Below are 17,770 nucleotides of genomic sequence, written 5' to 3'. Positions count from 1 at the left end.
TGGGCAGCGTGTGCCAGTGTGCCAGGGATAGAGGGGCAAGCCTATTGAGAAGCAGTGTGATGGACACAATGGGTGCGACAGACTTGCTGCATCAACAGGCTTTTTGCTGCTGTGGCCAGAAATAAACCATAAATACCCCCACTGGCCTCCAACGACCGCTCGCCAGGCCTCCACACTCACACACACCCTCACACTGAGACGGACAGAAAGGAGAGAAAAGAAAGAGGAAAGACGGAGAGCGTGGCTTGTACGTGGTGCATTGAAGCACAAGCCATCCAGGTAAAAAATGAGGATCATCTCTCTCTCCGACAGGCCTTTCTCTTTTCCTCCCTCCCTGTCTCCTCTTCTATCTGCATCCAAATGCATGCTTCTTAAGTAGCATTTTGTGCGTGCACTATTAATGTGTTATTCCTACAAATACAACGGACGCCACTAGGATGTGAGTGAAGTAAACAAGTAAAAGTGTTAAAATGTCTTGGATTGGATTTTACAGATTTAGATCTACATGGTACCTGTTACCATGTTTTAAAGTTTAATAATGTTGGTTTTTATGCAGTAAACACACTTTTTCTCTACAAATACAACCTAACAGTATAAATCTATCCAACGTCAGTACTTATAGCATTAAACAATGCAATTGCTGTGCTTTGTAGAAGCAAAATGACAGACCAGCAGGGGAACCCAGACCAGCTGCCTGCAGAGAAGGGCCAAGGAGGGGCCGGAGCCACATATAAGGTACCGAACTGAACAAAAACTTTGCTGGTGACCTGAACATTTGGCACACAAATAAGTGTTAAAAAGACAGAAAACCATGCATTGGGACTATGCCGATGGTGCAGATCACACAGCATCTAACTCTCCACTTATCTTGCAGTTGGCGGTTTTTGAGTTTGAGAACTTTCGCGGAAAGAAGTTGGAGTTGTCTGGTGAATGTAAAGATGTGTTGGAGAAGACGCAGAGAATTGGCTCGGTCATTGTGGAGTCGGGACCGTGAGTAATCCAGTTTTGCTGCATCGAGTTTCAAATCAATTTTGACTGCATCTACGTCCTGTTTTCTAGTTGTTGCCCTTGTTTAGGGTTACTGTGTGCATTTATACGTAATGCATTTTGTCCATGCTTTCAGATGGGTGGGGTTTGAGCGTCCAGGTTTTGCAGGAGAGCAGTTTGTGCTGGAGAAAGGAGAGTATCCTCGCTGGAGCACCTGGACCAACTGCCTGAGTAGCTACAGCCTGAGCTCATTCAGGCCTCTGAAAGTGGTCAGTACTATCAGTGTAATATGAGCAAGTGTAACATCCTGACAAACATGCTCAAACCTATTGTTTTTCTCTCCAGGACAGTGCAGATCACAAGCTGCACCTGTTTGAGAATGCAGGCTTTGAAAGTAGAAAGATGGAGATTGTTGATGATGACGTCCCCAGTCTGTGGGCTCATGGTTTCCAAGACCGTGTGGCCAGCGCCAAGGCTATCAGTGGAACGTAAGCTGTGACCGTCCCAGTGCTAGTTATTATTTATACTTAATGTAATTGTTTTTTTAAGTTAAGTTAAAGTGTTTAAAGACATGTAACACACTGCTCTTTCTCTTTCCTCTGAAGGTGGGTGGGATACATGTATCCAGGCTACAGGGGGCACCAGTATGTGTTTGAGCGTGGAGATTTCAAGCACTGGAACGATTGGGGAGCCACTGCACCTCAGATCCAGTCCGTCCGACGTGTGCGGGACATGCAGTGGCACAAGAGAGGGTGCTATATTGCCCCTGCCCCTGCCCCTACACCTCCCAAACCCAATCCCAATCCCAATCCCAATCCTGTTCCCAACCCAAACCCAACTCCCAACCCCGCTCCCAAACCAAACCCCACTCCCAATCCTAACCCTGCTCCCAACCCCAAATCCCAAACTCAACCCTAACCTTATCACCAGCATCCGCTGCACCCACTGGGGCAGGCTAAAGGCAGCTGGCCAGTCCCCAGTCTCTCCACTACGCCCCCTGTTAGTCTAGAATATTTGACCCTGAAATTTTGAAAAACTGTAACTGACCGCAATGAAACATGTAAATCTGTTGAAAATAAAAGTTTTGGCCCTGATTTTGGTGATCTGCAAATTATTGCATGTTTTTTATTATGCCTAAACGTGTTTTATTCAGAGTCTTGTGATGATTGTATGTCTATGATGCCTGTATGATTGTTTTAGCTCTCTTTTATTTAAGATTTCCACAAGTCTGTTACATTTCATTAAGTGTTTGAAAAAGGGGAATTGTTTTGAATGTATGTGGTGTGAAAGCAACAGCTGTGTGATGGATGCAGGTCTGAATAATAAATAAGCAAATAGGCTAATTTTGACATTATAAATGACCGGAGTACCCCTTTAAAATGAGTGACATTTGTCCCAACAAATAGCCCTGATTCATTGGCTACAATATAAAACCAATTAGACGTGGTATTTCAGATCTGCAGTAACTGCATCTGTGAAATGATCAATCTTCTTCGACTTTATTATTACTCTCCAATTCTACTGGACATTCGTCTTCATTCATTTTCCGTTTATGTACATTACACATCCTTCCTATTCATGAGTCTTTCTTTTGTAGTGTTGAAGGTTGAACAGCGACAGGTCAGAATCATCAGTCATTGGTTTAAAGCAGCAGCAGGACCCGCCCCGGAAGTTCCAGTGAACCAATCACACGTCACCATCTCTCAGCAGACTCGAGAGATATGCGGCGAACGCGCAAAAATTTGAAAGTTGACCGGAAACAACGTTGAGGGAAAATAGTGTACTCCTAGCATGTCAATGCTTCTGTGTATATATTAACAATTACATTATAATTACCTGCATGGCAGTCTGGTGAGTAACCTTATACCAGTGTTTAGTCTCTGTGAATGTAGCTGAACGACACTAAAACTGCGTCAACGTTCTTGTTCGTTAACGGAGTTAGCTAACGTTAATTTTAGCACGCTAAAGCGACGCATTGTTGTCATTTCATGTCACAGGTTTTCCTTATTTTACCTATAACCTCTACCGTCGTGTACACCATTAATCAGTTAACGTGTAAGGTACGTGCCTCCTTTCACTTCGACCTATTGTGTGTGTGTGTCACCCGCTCAGGTTGTCTGTTGTTAAGAAGCCATGTTGAAGTTTAAATACGTGACTCACGGAAGCCTGAAAACGATGCAGTCCTCCGGGGACCCCATCACCAGCCGCAGCTTGCGACTCAACCAAGTGTTTCAGGTGAGGTTATCTATACCTTACATTAACTGTACATATTTATAAACACCTGTACTGTATAATACCAGTCAGTAGCTGACTTCCGTTTCCTGTGTTTATGTTTTATTGTCCCCAGGGTCGAGTCAGCCTGCAGCAGGGAGGCTGCACTTTAGGTCGGGAAGAGTTTCTGGAGGCCCTCCTGCTACTGTACGAAGAGTGCATCTCCCCAGAGCTCATGAAGATACACCATGTGGCACATTTTGTCAATAAGTGTAAGCATGCATTTTACACATGTGTAGGATTTAAGTCCATAACAGTTTATACTGTTTCTAGTCACACTTTTTTTCAGTATAAAGTGACATCCTAAAAAGAGATCACTATAATTCACATTTCACAATTAGCAAATATAGACCATTTCACAATATTGGTGTGTTATTTTAAACACCAGCCAATTGTACATCCTAAAAGTTGGGTGAATAAATCTCTGTGTGTTTGTGTGTGTTTTGTGAAACAGTTTCTGAAGTGGTCTCTGAACTTCGGGCCATGCAGCCGGGTGCAGATGACTTTGAACTGCGTGCGGTGGTCGGTCGTGGTCGCTTCGGCGAAGTCCAAGTAGTCCGGGAGAAGGCCACCGGGGACGTCTGTGCACTGAAAGTCATGGATAAGACACTTCTACGCACTCAAGAAAATGTAAGTAACTGCTGTGAAAGAGTAGTAAAATATAGACAGTTTATTTTAGGAAGTTGTTAACATGAAGCATTTGGCTTTACCACATAAAAGGCATTTTATACAGATGACATTGTACAGGTCACAGTAGGGAATACACAAGTAAAAATGATAGGATGACTACTGAACTCCTTTTTAGGTGTTTCCGTTTGAGGGCCTCAGAATTGTGCACGGCTGTCACACTTACTGAGACACGTAGCCGTTGTCAATGTTGTTACTAACTGAGCTTTTAGTGCTGTGACTCGTCAAAATGTCTGCTGTGAAGAAGGACTGAGCATTCTTTCAACCAGTATCAACAGCTAAAGAGTTTAGGGATTCTAAATGGTCATTGAAGGTTCTATATTTATATATAATATTCAGAGCATTAATATAGCTGCAAAACGATTATTTGCTACGTAAAGATATAGTCGAGCTTCTCTTTGCTTTGTTGTCAAAATTGCAGTCTGAAAAATGGCCACTGGAGGCTGCTGTAGGGTTGAAAACAACATGGCACAATCTGGGTACATTATCTCACAGCTGTGCTCTCTGGCATGTGACTAATAGAATACATCTTAGTCAGAATTAACATGAGTGGTGACAGGAAGGGATCTGAAGTGAGCAACACAACGAATAACTTGCATGAACAAGAAATGTTTTGTTCACGCCACCTGTGACTACTTTAATAATTTGACAAAATGACATCCCACTTAATAAAGAAACTGGCAACGTGAACTCAAGCTAGGAAAGAAGGGCATTGCTTTTTAGTGTCAAAATGTTTGTTTTATATGTTGATCAACGGTTTAATTAAGCTCTATTACATTTAAACCCTGGTGAAGCCTTAAAGGTGGCAGCTTCTCAGTGTTTTAGACAAATGTGATTGATACACTACTCGCAGTAACAATTCTTGCAGCACTACTGTTGCATTTATTTATTGTATTCAAGCCGACGGCCTTTTTGATTGTTCTCAGGTGGTTTTCCACGAGGAGGAGCGGAGGATCTTGGCTCTGAACAGCAGTCCCTGGATCCCTCAGCTTCTCTACGCCTTCCAGGATAAAGAACACGTCTACCTGGTGAGGCCGCAGGCTTTCTTTCTGATCTCGAGGATGGACTGAAATGACTATTTCACATAAATTATTCTTTGTCAGAGAAAATGTTTTAACGGTCTTTTGCAAACTGCCATAGGCCAAAGGGGAGTAATTGGGTCATAAACATGCCAAGCAAATGGCACACACTATGTACTGTAGTACTTGGTGTGTGTGTTTTTTTTATTTTTTACATTTTAATACCCAGGCTCATAACAGGCCTTTATGTCGTAGTGTCGGTCATATACGGAAGTATACTAACTGCAAAAACTGTATGAACTCATTGCACTAAACTGGACAATTAATATCCACACTCTTATTTTCTATGTGTGGAAAGTAACATATTATGAAGGCGGTGGTTTTTAATGTCACCTTTAGGATGAGTTGTTTCGTATTCACTCAGAATCTTTAATCATATTTATTTAATTGAGCTGAAACCTTTGTTGTAGTAGTAGAATGATCCACTGATCCTTCTGGTGGTGTCTGTTAATGTTGTTTGGTGTGTCGTTAATATCGGTTGATAGTTACTTGTGTTGAACTTATACTCCTCCATAATGTACTTACAGTATTTTCGACATATTCACCCAGCGTTTTGGGAAACGTCTTTGTTGCCATCAAACCACAGCTGGGTGAGAAGAGAAGGATAGTCGGGATGTGTTTACCTTTCTGAACTAAAAAAGTACAGGCAGGCAAATGTAAAAAATCGTCCATCCAAAACTGCCCACTAAGCCCAGCTGTTGTTGTTCAAAAAGAGCTTAAATGTTTAAGTTACCTGATTCTACAACCTCGGTGTCTTGTTTTCTTTAATGCACAAACTACAACACAGCTTATTTTTTACATAAAGCTTTGTACAGGACAGCTATATTGGAACGTGTAATTTTAAATAATGTTCTCTCACAGCTGTGGTTTCCAGAACGTGACTAACAGAACAGTGAAGATCAGTCAGAATAGTGCATGAGCTGCTGCAGGAAGGGATCTGAATTGAGCACTGAAAGGAACAACTTGTATAAATAGAAGAAACGCTTTGAAGCCCCTTCCAGCAACTTCATACTTGTGCTGTGGGATCATGTTGGCCTGCAGTCTGACTACCAGTACGTCCAAGAGTCACCGGGGTTTAGTTCAGGTTAACTACATCATTCAGTGCTGGACCGCTCCTCTGAAGGGCTGCAGTCTTTAGGCCTGGCTGCTGCTGCTGCTGCTGCTGCTGTTGTTGTTGTTGTTCAAATTTTGATTTAGTAGCTAATTCCATTTACACGACAATGTCACATTTACAGAAACTACAGCTGTGAGAAAAGTAAGAAAAACACGACGATCAAGCTGAGCTAACTGGCTGTCCCCCCCCCCCCCCCCCCCCCCCCAAGCTTCCTGTGTTTCTCTTGTAGGTGAAACACCTCCCCGGATCTCTGTACTTAAGGTGGATAGATTGAATAATGATCACCTCCCTTGACTCTAGTTAAGGAGGTAACCAGGCATATTTCCCAAATTGTTAGTGTCCCTCTAATAGTCTAATCTTCTGCAGTGTAAATGTTCTCCTCAGAGAGAACGTTCAGCGTAAGCATCGCGGAGGCTGCTAACCTCACAGAGAATCTATATTTCCTCCGATAACCCTTTTAGACTGGCTTAGGGTGCAGGAAACCAGCCTTTCCTTCCTACTCCAGCCTAAATCTTGTCTGCTGCCCTTTTTAGTTTTCCTTTCCCTCACCTTCTCCTTATACCTTCCTTCATGTCTCCGTTCTCTCTCTCTCTCTCTCTCTCCTCCATCTCTTTTCACTCCCCCCTCTGTCTCACCCCGCTCCCCTAACTGAGCATGGAGGAAAATACAAAGCATCCATCTTTATCCGTGTGTCAGAGAGGCACCCCGGTCTCCCTGTTGCTAGGTAACACTGGAGAATGCTCCTGTTCATTCAGACTCGCCGGCCATTCATGCACCAGAGGCTCCCTCGCTTGTTGTGACTGCGCGGCTGCCGCCATGTAGCTCAAACCAGCCAGACAAATGCCTTTCATCTCAGGGTGCAGATGGCAGAGGTTGATTTGTTGTGTTTCCAAACTTTAGAGATGCTCAATTAGATATCTTTGTTGTTGTTGTTGTGGCAATTGTTTCGACTGTAAAAATGTCTTGTTTTAGCCCACAGGGGAGGTTGCAGTTGTTGTTGTTGTTGGTGTATTCTTTAGCTCTCAAAGACCAATCCTTGCTGCAGTATCACAGATACATCTGCAATAGTATTCAGTGTTGCATAACCGAATCCATAATGAAGAGCACCATCCTATAAGCTTGAGCTGAAACAGAGCTTTGATGTGAGCTCAAACACATGTGGTCCTACACTTGTTGCCTGGCTTTTCTTTCTAAATATAGGCCTATTTGTTAGGCATTCATAAATGTTTGAACAGCGTGTGATACCTGTTTCATTTCTATTCACATTCAAGACCCGCATTCATTCAAACTGCTACAGTGCCAGCCCTAGTGTTATACCGCCGGTTAACGACTGCATACAAAATGTGTCTTCAGGCGATGGAGTACTTGCCAGGCGGTGACCTGATGTCCCTGCTAAACCGATACGAGGACCAGTTTGATGAGTCCATGGCTCAGTTCTATTTGGCTGAGCTGGTCGAGGCCGTTCACGCCGTCCACCAGCTGGGATATGTCCACCGGTAAGATACCAGCCGCTGAATCTAACCCCTCATTGATGAAGACTTTGAGGAACGATGTTGGTTGAAGAAATCGGGCCAACGGTGTTAGCCGTACTCGTAGAGCCTCGCTAAATGTCGTTCTTTTGTTTGCCTTTTGTTTTCAGTGGAAGGCCAAACGCACATGATTCAGGGAAACATGAACTGGACATGAGAAATGTAGCTTTGTAATTTAACCTGGAGCACTTGGTGTGATGTTATGCAACGCAAATTATTGCTGGAGTTTACAAATGTATTCAATTATCATCAGAGCGGCAGACATATTACGGTACTCGGGCAACAAACCTCTCTGTAAAAGCAGTATCAAATCCCTTCTTAACTATCCGCTTGCAGAGACGTCAAACCGGAGAACGTTCTCATTGATCGGACCGGTCACATTAAGCTGGCAGACTTTGGATCAGCTGCCAGGCTGACTGCAAACAAAACAGTAAGAAGAATACAAAGTTCGCTCTATGTCTTGACTTCAGGATGCTTGACGGTGACGTCATCATTTTTAAAAAACTGAATGCGTTTCCAGGTGGCAGTTCCCACAGTGCCTGTTGGGACCCAGGACTTCCTCTCCCCCGAGGTCCTGGCAGCCATGAACGGGGGCTTTAACAGCACCTACGGGGTCGAGTGCGACTGGTGGTCCCTTGGGGTCATGGCGTATGAGATGATCTATGCCAGGTCGCCTTTCTCTGGTGGTACGTCCACCAAGACAATCAACAACATCCTCAACTTTCAGGTACATTGTCATTGGTCACTGGTTGTATCTGATTTGTAATGGTAAAGGCCAGTTTACTGAATGAAAATCAGTCTGATTTACCTGAAGTAATACCTGATCAGCCTCGGCATCGTGTAATCATTTCTTATCCGTGTTTTTGCCTCCAGCGCTCCCTTAAGATTCCGGAGGAGCCGCGGGCCAGTAAGCCGTTTGTAGACCTGCTGCAGAGCTTGCTCTGTGGAGCCACGGAGCGATTGGGTTTCCAGGGACTCCGCTGTCACTCTTTCTTCTCTACTGTAGACTGGAACCACTTAAGACAAGGTGAGGAGAGCCCTCTCACTCGAGACTCTGTTCTTCTGCCTTTTCCAGTGAAAATGCTCAATTTAGCTCGAAATGATGTTGTTGTAATCACGTTACTGGCCAGATGATACATTACTCCTTGTCAAATATCAATGTTGTTTATCATATACATTTGTGTGTTGTGTGCGTGTTGTTGCACATAGACAACAAACAACAATTGCGTTGCCAGTGTTTTAGTCGGTGGTATACTAATGAGATTGAGTGTGCCGTTGGCAGTGGGCCAGCTCCTTCCTGAGTGGAATGGGGAGGAAGGCTGAGGCAAGAAGCGAGGCAGACAGAGTAAAGATCTGCAACTCATCTGCTTCTCAACAGACGCAGCACAGATCTTTTTACGCTAGCAGCACCACACGCTCTCTCTCTCTGTGTGTGTGTGTGTGTGTGTGTGTGTGTGTGTGTGTGTGTGTGTGTGTGTGTGTGTGTGTGTGTGTGTGTGTGTGTGTGTGTGTGTGTGTGTGTGTGTGTGTGTGTGTGTGTGTGTGTGTGTGTGTGTGTGTGTGTGCGTGCCTGTTGTGTCGTCCGTGTTTCCACCGAACCTGAGACTGCACCAAATGACAGTTTGACATTTTCACCTGACCAGCTTCGGGAAAACACACACACACACACCCATAACGTTCTCATCAATGGACATTTTGTGTGGAGCCGCAGCTCAGCGGTGCTTCTGTAATTCACACACGTGTAGCTGCATCGTTTATTTTGCTTTGCAGAAGAACACCTTGTGTCTTGGGATGAATAAACCCTCTTTTTTTTGTGATTCTGGAGCGATTATCAAACATTACGATGCTGGTCCTTTCCTCTGAGCTGTTTTCCAGTTATAATATTCCTATCAACACTGAATATTAATGAGTTGTTTGTTCAAAATCCTCATGGTCATCAGCAGACTATGATACAGTGTTTGTGCCTGTGTGTGTTGAAGAGAAGATTTATTTGAATTTTTTTATTTTGAATTAATTAATTTGAGTAAAAATGATCAAATACAATATTTTCAAAAAGAATCGTATCGATAAACATTGTTTGTGTTAAAAATATGGACTTGGTTTATTGATAATTGGACACAGATAGAGCTTTATGCTTCAGCTTTGGCTCCAGCTGATTAGCTTGCTCTGCTGCAGTGAGGGAGAGCGGGTGAGCGTGTGTGTATATGAGAGAGAGAGAGAGAGAGAGAGAGAGAGAGAGAGAGCGAGAAGGAAGCAAGCAGGGAGGGAAGGAGGGAGGGAGGGACAGACAGAGGCAGCATGTGCATCAACGCGCGACTTACCGCACTCTAGGCTCCCAAAGCGCTGTTCCTCCTCCCTTCCTTTCTCTCCCCTTTCTCCTTGTTGTGTTTTTATTTTTTATTTTGTACATTTATTTGTTACTACTTTGTTCGTCGCTGCTTCCTCTCCCCCCCAACCCCCCCACCCCCCTTGCCCTCTCTCACTCCGTCCTTTCTCCTGCAGTTCTCCCGCCTTTCGTTCCTGCGTTGCACGCTGAAGATGACACCTCTAATTTTGAGGAGCCGGAGCAGGCAGCCCCCCGGCCAGCCTCAGCAGCCCAGCGAGGAGCTCTGCCAGCGGGCTTCCAGGGCCAGGATCTGCCCTTTCTAGGATGGTTCTTCAGCAGAGCGTTGACAACATTGGCCAAAACTGAGTAAGTGCTACCTGTTTACTTGGCATTGTTTGGCTTTATTTATTTATTTATTTACAAAGACGACCCCTCTTTTGCCTGTAGTCAACGCAGAGACCTCCTGCATACACCTCTCTAACACACCTTTTGTTGGGTAAAGACCCCGTGTCGTTGGCTGCTGTTCTGAGGTTAGACTCAATACTTTGGCAACATATTCCAGGTAGCCTCGTTTCAGGTGACCTAGTGTGGCATTCGGGGCTGCTGGTGTTGTGTCCCTGTCATTAGTGTTATGCCTGTTGGGGCCAAAATGGGTTTGGCCATATGCTGTGTCAGACGAGGAACGAGGGAGGGGAGGGATCCCCCGGTTCTCCTGTGCTTTTCTTCTTCCGAGTCCTGTTTTTTTTGTGCTCTGGGGTTTGCACGTAGCTGATCCGATGCATAGATAGATAAAATGAATGGACCAGAGGATGTGTGCTGGCGTTGTCTTGCCATTGGCGCTGATTGGTATGCGGCTGAGTGTGTCAATGAGGTTTTGCCGAGAGGCGGAACCCCCAGACATGCACTCCCACCCTCGCTGCTGTTATTGTGCTTTCTCTGTTACTGTGCAGCATATAAGGCTCCCTTTTTATAGCATGGGGTTCTGGGACTGTAATTATCCCTAATGGTGTTTGGCTTCTTAACCTGTGATAATAATGAAGGAGGATGGGTTTCTATTCGGCAGCCCCATGGCAGTGCTCTAGCAGGTTAATGGTCCTGGAGACTGCGGATCATGACAGCAGCAGCAACAGAAAGGGAAGAAAAAGCGTGAGCAGATTAGACGGGGAAAGGGATGAGAGCTCAGATTGTGGGAGAGAATCTATTTCTATGGTTACTACCGTGATGTTTTTTTTTCTCCCAGTCCCCACCCCCATCTTTACCCGTCTCATCGCCTCCTCTTATTTTCTCCCTCTTCTAATGTCTCTGTCCCTTGCTGTTACACCATCAGTCATCTGTTCATGGTTATTTTTACTGAAGCCAGTCATTTTCTTCGCTGCACTTGATTAAGAGGAGCTCAGATTTGTGTGTGCGTGTGTGTGTGTGTGTTTTGGTGCATGCATATGCATGTACACACATTGTTCTTTACAATGCCAAAAAGGAAAGAGAAATGAACCCAGAGCCAGGCATAATGGAATGCTAATCATGCATTTTCAGGGTTTCTGCTATTCTGTTTTTTTTGTTCATTCTGTGTGAACTTGCCCGTCTGACTCCTCATTAGTCAAACTCAACAACAAAATCCTCTTAACAGCTTGCCTCAAATTCATGAGAAGCTATCTGTGGTTTAGTGTCTCAAAAAACATCTTTGTAAGGTGGCTTTAAAGCTTATAAACTCCTGCGTTTTTGAGGAAATCTAGGACCATTCTTTGGTGTTTTTGAAATGATATACAATGTATTTCACAAGTATATCTTTGTCATTCAACACTTTTGGTCGAGAGCAGAAGATATTGACAACTACTGACCAGATTGCCATGCATGGTTACTGACAGATGTCCATGGTGTGGATATTCGTAGTCCCCAGAGGATGATTCCTAATTATTCAAGTGACCAGGCAACTGATTTTTTTCCTCAGCGCCATCATCTGGGCACAATCTTTCCTCATTGTGGAATCTCAGAATCTAATAACTCAAGTTTCAAGAAATCTGCAGACATTCGTGGTCTTTGGAGGACGGCTCCTTATGTTTTAAATTACCCTCTGACACCAAAATATCCACTTCGACAAAAGAAATGTGCTCGTATGTTTTCTTTTTCTTTTAAATTATTGTAATTTCTTTAAACAGAGTTGTTCATTTGTGTTTAAACTCTGTATTATTTAGATTAAAATCACCACATTTGGTGCTTTTCTACATATAATTTCACACATTGTCCGTGTGGAATGTTGGCAAATATAATTTTGCACAGCAAAAAAACACAATTGATGAGGACACATAAATGCAAAAGAATGTTTCAGTAACCTCTAAGATGCTAAATTCTAATATCCTATTATCAGAGATAACTTTGGACCAGAACAAGTTTGAACAGACCTTATTCTAGTCCATTAAGCAATACATTCCTCAGTGCTCGCTATATTGATGGAGAAAGCAAAGTTCTCCGTCCTGCAGAGCCGTGCCGGCTGTGCCTTCAAGTACCAGGATGCATTGCGCCAACGCTATTCACGATCAGAGGGTCCTCCCCGGCCAAATGCTCTCGCATGGCCGCAGCCTCGGCCTCTCTCTGCTGCATTTCGTTGGCCGTATACTCAATGTTGTTGTTGGAAATGTATGTTGTTTGCAACACAACAAAGAGAACAAGGAAGTTCTCTTTTTGAGCGGCATCTAGAGCACATGCGCCCCCCTGGTTTCCCCCCCCAAAAAATGTAGACGAGAAATCCAAGCTGAAGTAGCAGCCTGTAGTTCTTCATCACTGTCACGTCAAACACGGACGCAGGAAGCATCCAAACTGCAAACGCGGCTTTCTCGGTCAATACGGCGCACACTGGGGAATTTATTGCTTCAATCGACTACATTTACCATCAACACTGATCGGACGTCCAATTAACAGGCGTCCAATTCCCCCTTAAGCGTACTAATCAACTGCATTTAGTCTACTGTGGTGCCCATTTTGTGCTTGCATCTGCAGTACGATTGGAGGCGTTTGTTTGGTTAGCGTGTTCTTCAACATTGTTTTATGCGTTTGTTTGCATTTTCGGTCAGTGTGTGCATGGCCGCGCTAATGTATGTGTTGTATTATTGTTGTTTTAGCTGAACACTGCTGCAAAGCCTCTTTACTTGCATACTTTTACGTCCCTGTCTCTCTTTGATTCTCTTCAATAATGCAGTCTGCAGCGGCTACTCATTTATTTTCCCTCCACAGTACAGAGACATGACAACTACTGCTAGGAAAAGAGTGGCCTGGCTTTTCTCTCTTGTAAAATCATTTATTTCCTATTTTTAGTAAATATTACCCATGCTTCCTTTTGAAAACATTATGGCTATTTGCTCCTAATTTTCAATTTTAAAGCATACGTCACAAGAAGTACGCCAAAGCAGTTGGAAGGGAAGAAGACATCCATCCCTCTCCCATACTCCCTCAGCTAGGATTCAGTAGATGGTTAAGAGGGAGAACCGATAGATAAAAAAACATCATGCAGCTCGATGCAGAAAACCTCCAGCTGAGGACGTTTAAATTGCCATATTATCGTTACAGTAGCCCCCCGAAACGATTCAGCTAAGCACCAGAGAACTTTATGAATTTTGATGCCTGACATAAATTTTTAATTGGCAACAGATTCGGCTTGCTGGAACGCCTTCTCATTTAATCTGGATTCCTATGAAAAGGACCGTTTGAGGGTGTTGCTGTTTTTGTCAAAGATGTGAGCCAAATGTGTGTGTATGTTTCTGTATACTCGCTCTCTCTATATATGTGTGTGTGTGTGTGTGTGTGTGTGTGTGTTTGTTTCGGGGGCCTGTTTCTCAATGTAGAGAGGCGAAGGGAGCAGCGCTTGCTTTCGTGATTATTTTTAACACTGTGACTCAGTCTGAGTCAACTTTATTAAAGATCTCTCTGCTGTATTCATGAGCTCATTCAAACAGACCCATTCATTTATTTAGAAGACTTCTGTTCATGGTGGATTTTCCTCTTTTCTCTGGTCGAGAAAAAAGCGACTCTGTGCTCTAAATTATTCCCAAAAGAAAGGCAATAAAATAGCACATCGCCTTACATAAACAAGAACAATGAGTGCTTTGGACTCTCTTCATAGCTCTGTGTAGACCAACCCCGAGCAACAGCACAGCACAAATTCTCCTGTCACATTATTTTCTCAGGCAAGCAGCAAACATTCCCAGGTCCACACGGCTGTTTTGTCCCGAATGAACCGCGATGCTTTTAAAAAAACAGCTCTGTTTCATGTTATTGTTGTCAATATGCTTATTGTTATGACGAGACTTTTCCTATAAAGGAAACCGTCTCCGTGTCTGTTGCTCATTAACAATGTGTGGGTGTTTGTATTGTCTGCGTTTCAGCCAGTTTAATAAAGCTGCGATGCTGTTACATGCTGTCATGATATGAGACCTGCAGGTATCCTCTTTTTGTGTCGCCCATATCATTGATACGATTTGAGAATCTGAGATATTTGAATTACTCCCTACTTTCTTACACAATAGACGCATCTTTTTGAAGTACTGTATTTGTGTATGCTTACCAAAACTCTTAATTTGTTTGAATTTGGTAAAGGACCGTCTAAGTACATCGAAACGACCTGCAAATAAATGAATTACGTGCCACACTGGTAACGCACACAACGTGGGCAGATGAGGCAGGTAGTATTTGTGTTTGGCATTAACTATACTATATACTAAAGAGCATATGTTGTTGTTCTCAGGTCAGTGTCTGCAGGCCTCAACTCTCCTGCTAAGACCAACTCTTTGGAAAAGAAGCTGCATCTTAAAAGCAAAGAATTACAAGAAACTCAAGACAAATGTCACAAGGTGAGGTTGTTCTTTAAGCCGTTTCTTTTCATGCTGTTATTCATGTTTCAGGGTTTCATCACAATCCTTTATGACAAACAAATCGTTCTTATTTTCAAGAGCAGCTCCATCAGGCCTGATGGAAATGATTAGAGACTGTTGGCTGACTGGAAACTATGAAGCTTTTTTGTATTTCCATATTGTTGCACATTGTTTTTGAGCAAAAAAAAAAAAAACATAAAATCGTGGGTTTTATTACCAGACGTTCTGTGTTTATTCTGGCTGACTGGCTTAAAACAGATCAACAGGCTTCTGGTGCTGCTGTAATTAGCCAAGTTCATCATCAACTACAGTTTGTGAAGCATTCTTGGTCAGCGATCATCAAAATCTATGGTTGATGAACAGTTCTCGCTGATTTAAACAACCACTTTAAGCTGCTGTACGATTCTGCCGCATTGAAGGCATCAACTTTAATACAAACAATTCACGTTCAAGAACGGCTGTAAGTTGCCGACCTTCTGTAGAGTTGCGATGAAACTGGTAATCGTTCTGTTCTCTGGTGGATTCAGATGGAGCAAGAGATCTCCAGGTTCCAGCGTAAAATGACTGACCTGGAGTCAGTGCTCCACCAGAAGGATGTGGAGCTGAAGGCATCCGAGACCCAGAGGGGCATTCTGGAGCAAGACCTCGCCACCTACATTACCGAGTGCAGCGTGAGTCATAATAACAACAGTGTCTGTGTGTGTGTGTGTGTGTGTGTCGCCTGTCCTCAACACCTCAAATAATCAGTATTGATTTGAAGGAACAGCAGCCATTAGCTTGTGCGCGCATATGTGTTTGCAGAGCCTGAAGCGAAGCCTCGAGGAGGCACGCGTGGAGGTCTCCAGAGAGGATGACAAGGCCTTGCAGCTGCTGCACGACATCCGCGAACAGAGCAACAAGCTGCAGGAAATTAAAGAGCAAGTATGTAAATCTTCTCCGTCTCCTCCCTCTCATCACGATAATGACGTGGTGTAGTTAGAGATTTATTTTATTGACACTTCAAGGTATTTATACTTAGAAATGTGTAGTGAAAGGGGGGGGGGAAATGCCTCCGTACTTCCTCCACTGAGCCGTCTGTTTTATTTGAGGAGATTCTTCTACTTTCCAGGGTGTCGTCTATATGCGATCATAGCTTACGAAGGAGTAACCGAAGCTGCGGTGAGATTCTGCTCTTGTCAGCGTGTCAGTGTTGCACCAGCGGGGCTTCCCCTCTGAGGACTCCCTGGTCCTCGACACTCATCTGCAGGTCATCCCTGCAGATGTCGCCCCAGTGAGACACAGAAGTGTGGGAGACTTTGATCATTACTCAAGTGAATCGCCCACCCTCCTCCCAGGGGAATGACACATAGTGTTTCAACATTCAGGATTAAAATTAAAATTGAAGAGGATTCTTTTTATGACGGCCATTTCTACAATGCGTTAAAACCATTCTTATTATGCATTATAAGAAGTTCCTTTGGGATTAATAAAGTTCTATCTTATCTTATAACTTGCTTATAGTACTGTATGATTATAGTTATAAACACTCGTAAATATTTATAATGCTTTATAACAACAATCATAACGCATTATAAAGCATATACCTCATAGTTACTGGTTTACTCGCTGAGATTTTGCAGGGAGCATAGTGCGTTATAATTCCCATAGTTGTCTTTTTATAATACATTATAATGTGGTTATGAGTTGCTGTAAGAAGTGGTCATTGTTTGTAAAAACACACTAAATGTATTATCATTTTACTAAAGAGTAATTTATAATCACATTAAAATTCATCATAACAGTGATTATAATGCATTATAAATTGATCATAATGCATGTATTACAACTGTGGAAATTATGATTAACTATGATCCATGCAAAAAGAAATGTCTGTAAGTGACCAGCAACTATGAAGTGTTATGATACTTGACCTTATAAGTAATTATAAAATGCTTTATAATGTGTTATGATTATTGTTATAAAGCATTATGAGTGTTTAAAAGTAAAATGCAGATTATTATGCATAGTAGTCATGGGTGTCCTAGAAAGTCTTAAGACTTTTACAGACAAATCTGTAACAGACAGAACATGCCATTTATTTTATGCACAGGTGACAAATCAAAGAGTTTAACCAACATCAGTATAACATGTCGTCTCTGCAGAGATTGTTATAGACATCAGCAGTTATTTTTCCTTTTCACTTTTAGCCTCTCTAGTGCAAAGTGTCCGACTACAGCTTCAAAGTGGTAATCCTTGAGTTGTTATCTTTTGATTTTGACACTTTTGGTGATAAACGGTCACTGCAGTTTCTATAGATCACTGCACAATGAACCCGTGTCAGCACATCTGTGAGGTACATCTTTGTCTGTATAGCATTGCAGCACTTGTTGCCCTCGCTAAGAGCTTAGTTCCTCCGCTCAGGCTGTTCCGAACAAACTGTGTCTTAAACATAAAAACCTGTTATTTTTCTTCCTGAGGAAAAGCATAAATACACCAGCAAATGTATTTAAGAACAACCCACTGCGTACAACAGCTAAAAGGTGTACAGCAGTTAGAAAATGCCATGGCTTAAAACGTACAGAGTTGTACAATCTTTGATGTCCTCGTAAAATATTTTCAAACTCAGCAGATTTCCTTTATTGAGAAAGAAAAATATGTTAAAAAAAACTCTTCTCACTGAGATGACAACAGTGACTTGTCTCCAGCTTGAACAGAATGAGTGTGATCGTCACAGCCTGAAGTCCTTGGGCAAGTTTCAAAGTATTAATTATAGGGGTGGCACAATTCAATCAGCTGTTCAAATACACAACGTGTGTTTTATATGAAGGATACACTGAGATGATACATCCTAGTGGTGCTGAACGTGACGAAACTTGACCTCAGATGTTCATGAATGTACAGTCGGTGTCTGGAAGGCACTTTCTTCTCCCCGCTGA

The 17,770-nt window shown here is 43.0% G+C and overlaps 2 protein-coding genes across 2 annotated transcripts in view; both read left to right on the top strand.

Annotated features, from left to right (window-relative positions):
* Window positions 1–660: 660 nt before the first annotated feature.
* LOC306693935 (beta-crystallin B3-like) lies at window positions 661–1,905 on the top strand (the record flags this gene model as incomplete). The annotated part of the gene is made up of 5 exons (XM_079156620.1): window positions 661–735; window positions 875–990; window positions 1,124–1,256; window positions 1,333–1,475; window positions 1,593–1,905. The coding sequence occupies 5 exons, from the start codon at window positions 661–663 to the stop codon at window positions 1,903–1,905; spliced, it is 780 nt and encodes a 259-aa protein (XP_079012746.1).
* An 829-nt stretch (window positions 1,906–2,734) lies between these two features.
* Window positions 2,735–17,770, top strand: part of cita (citron rho-interacting serine/threonine kinase a) — a 36,851-nt gene continuing 21,815 nt past the window's right edge. Inside the window, exons 1-13 of the mRNA XM_079186425.1 lie at window positions 2,735–2,838; window positions 3,100–3,222; window positions 3,335–3,470; window positions 3,713–3,888; window positions 4,872–4,973; window positions 7,492–7,634; window positions 8,004–8,097; window positions 8,188–8,394; window positions 8,541–8,694; window positions 10,170–10,359; window positions 14,729–14,834; window positions 15,383–15,526; window positions 15,657–15,776. Of these exons, the coding sequence (XP_079042551.1) occupies window positions 3,121–3,222; window positions 3,335–3,470; window positions 3,713–3,888; window positions 4,872–4,973; window positions 7,492–7,634; window positions 8,004–8,097; window positions 8,188–8,394; window positions 8,541–8,694; window positions 10,170–10,359; window positions 14,729–14,834; window positions 15,383–15,526; window positions 15,657–15,776 (1,674 nt within the window). The 5' untranslated portion in view covers window positions 2,735–2,838; window positions 3,100–3,120. The remainder of the gene's footprint in view (window positions 2,839–3,099; window positions 3,223–3,334; window positions 3,471–3,712; window positions 3,889–4,871; window positions 4,974–7,491; window positions 7,635–8,003; window positions 8,098–8,187; window positions 8,395–8,540; window positions 8,695–10,169; window positions 10,360–14,728; window positions 14,835–15,382; window positions 15,527–15,656; window positions 15,777–17,770) is intronic.

The sequence above is a fragment of the Pholis gunnellus genome (genome assembly GCF_910591455.1).
Source record: "Pholis gunnellus genome assembly, chromosome: 3".
Lineage (NCBI taxonomy): Eukaryota > Metazoa > Chordata > Actinopteri > Perciformes > Pholidae > Pholis > Pholis gunnellus.
The sequence above is the reverse complement of the archived record's forward strand: the minus strand, read 5'-3'. Positions and strand labels throughout refer to the sequence as shown.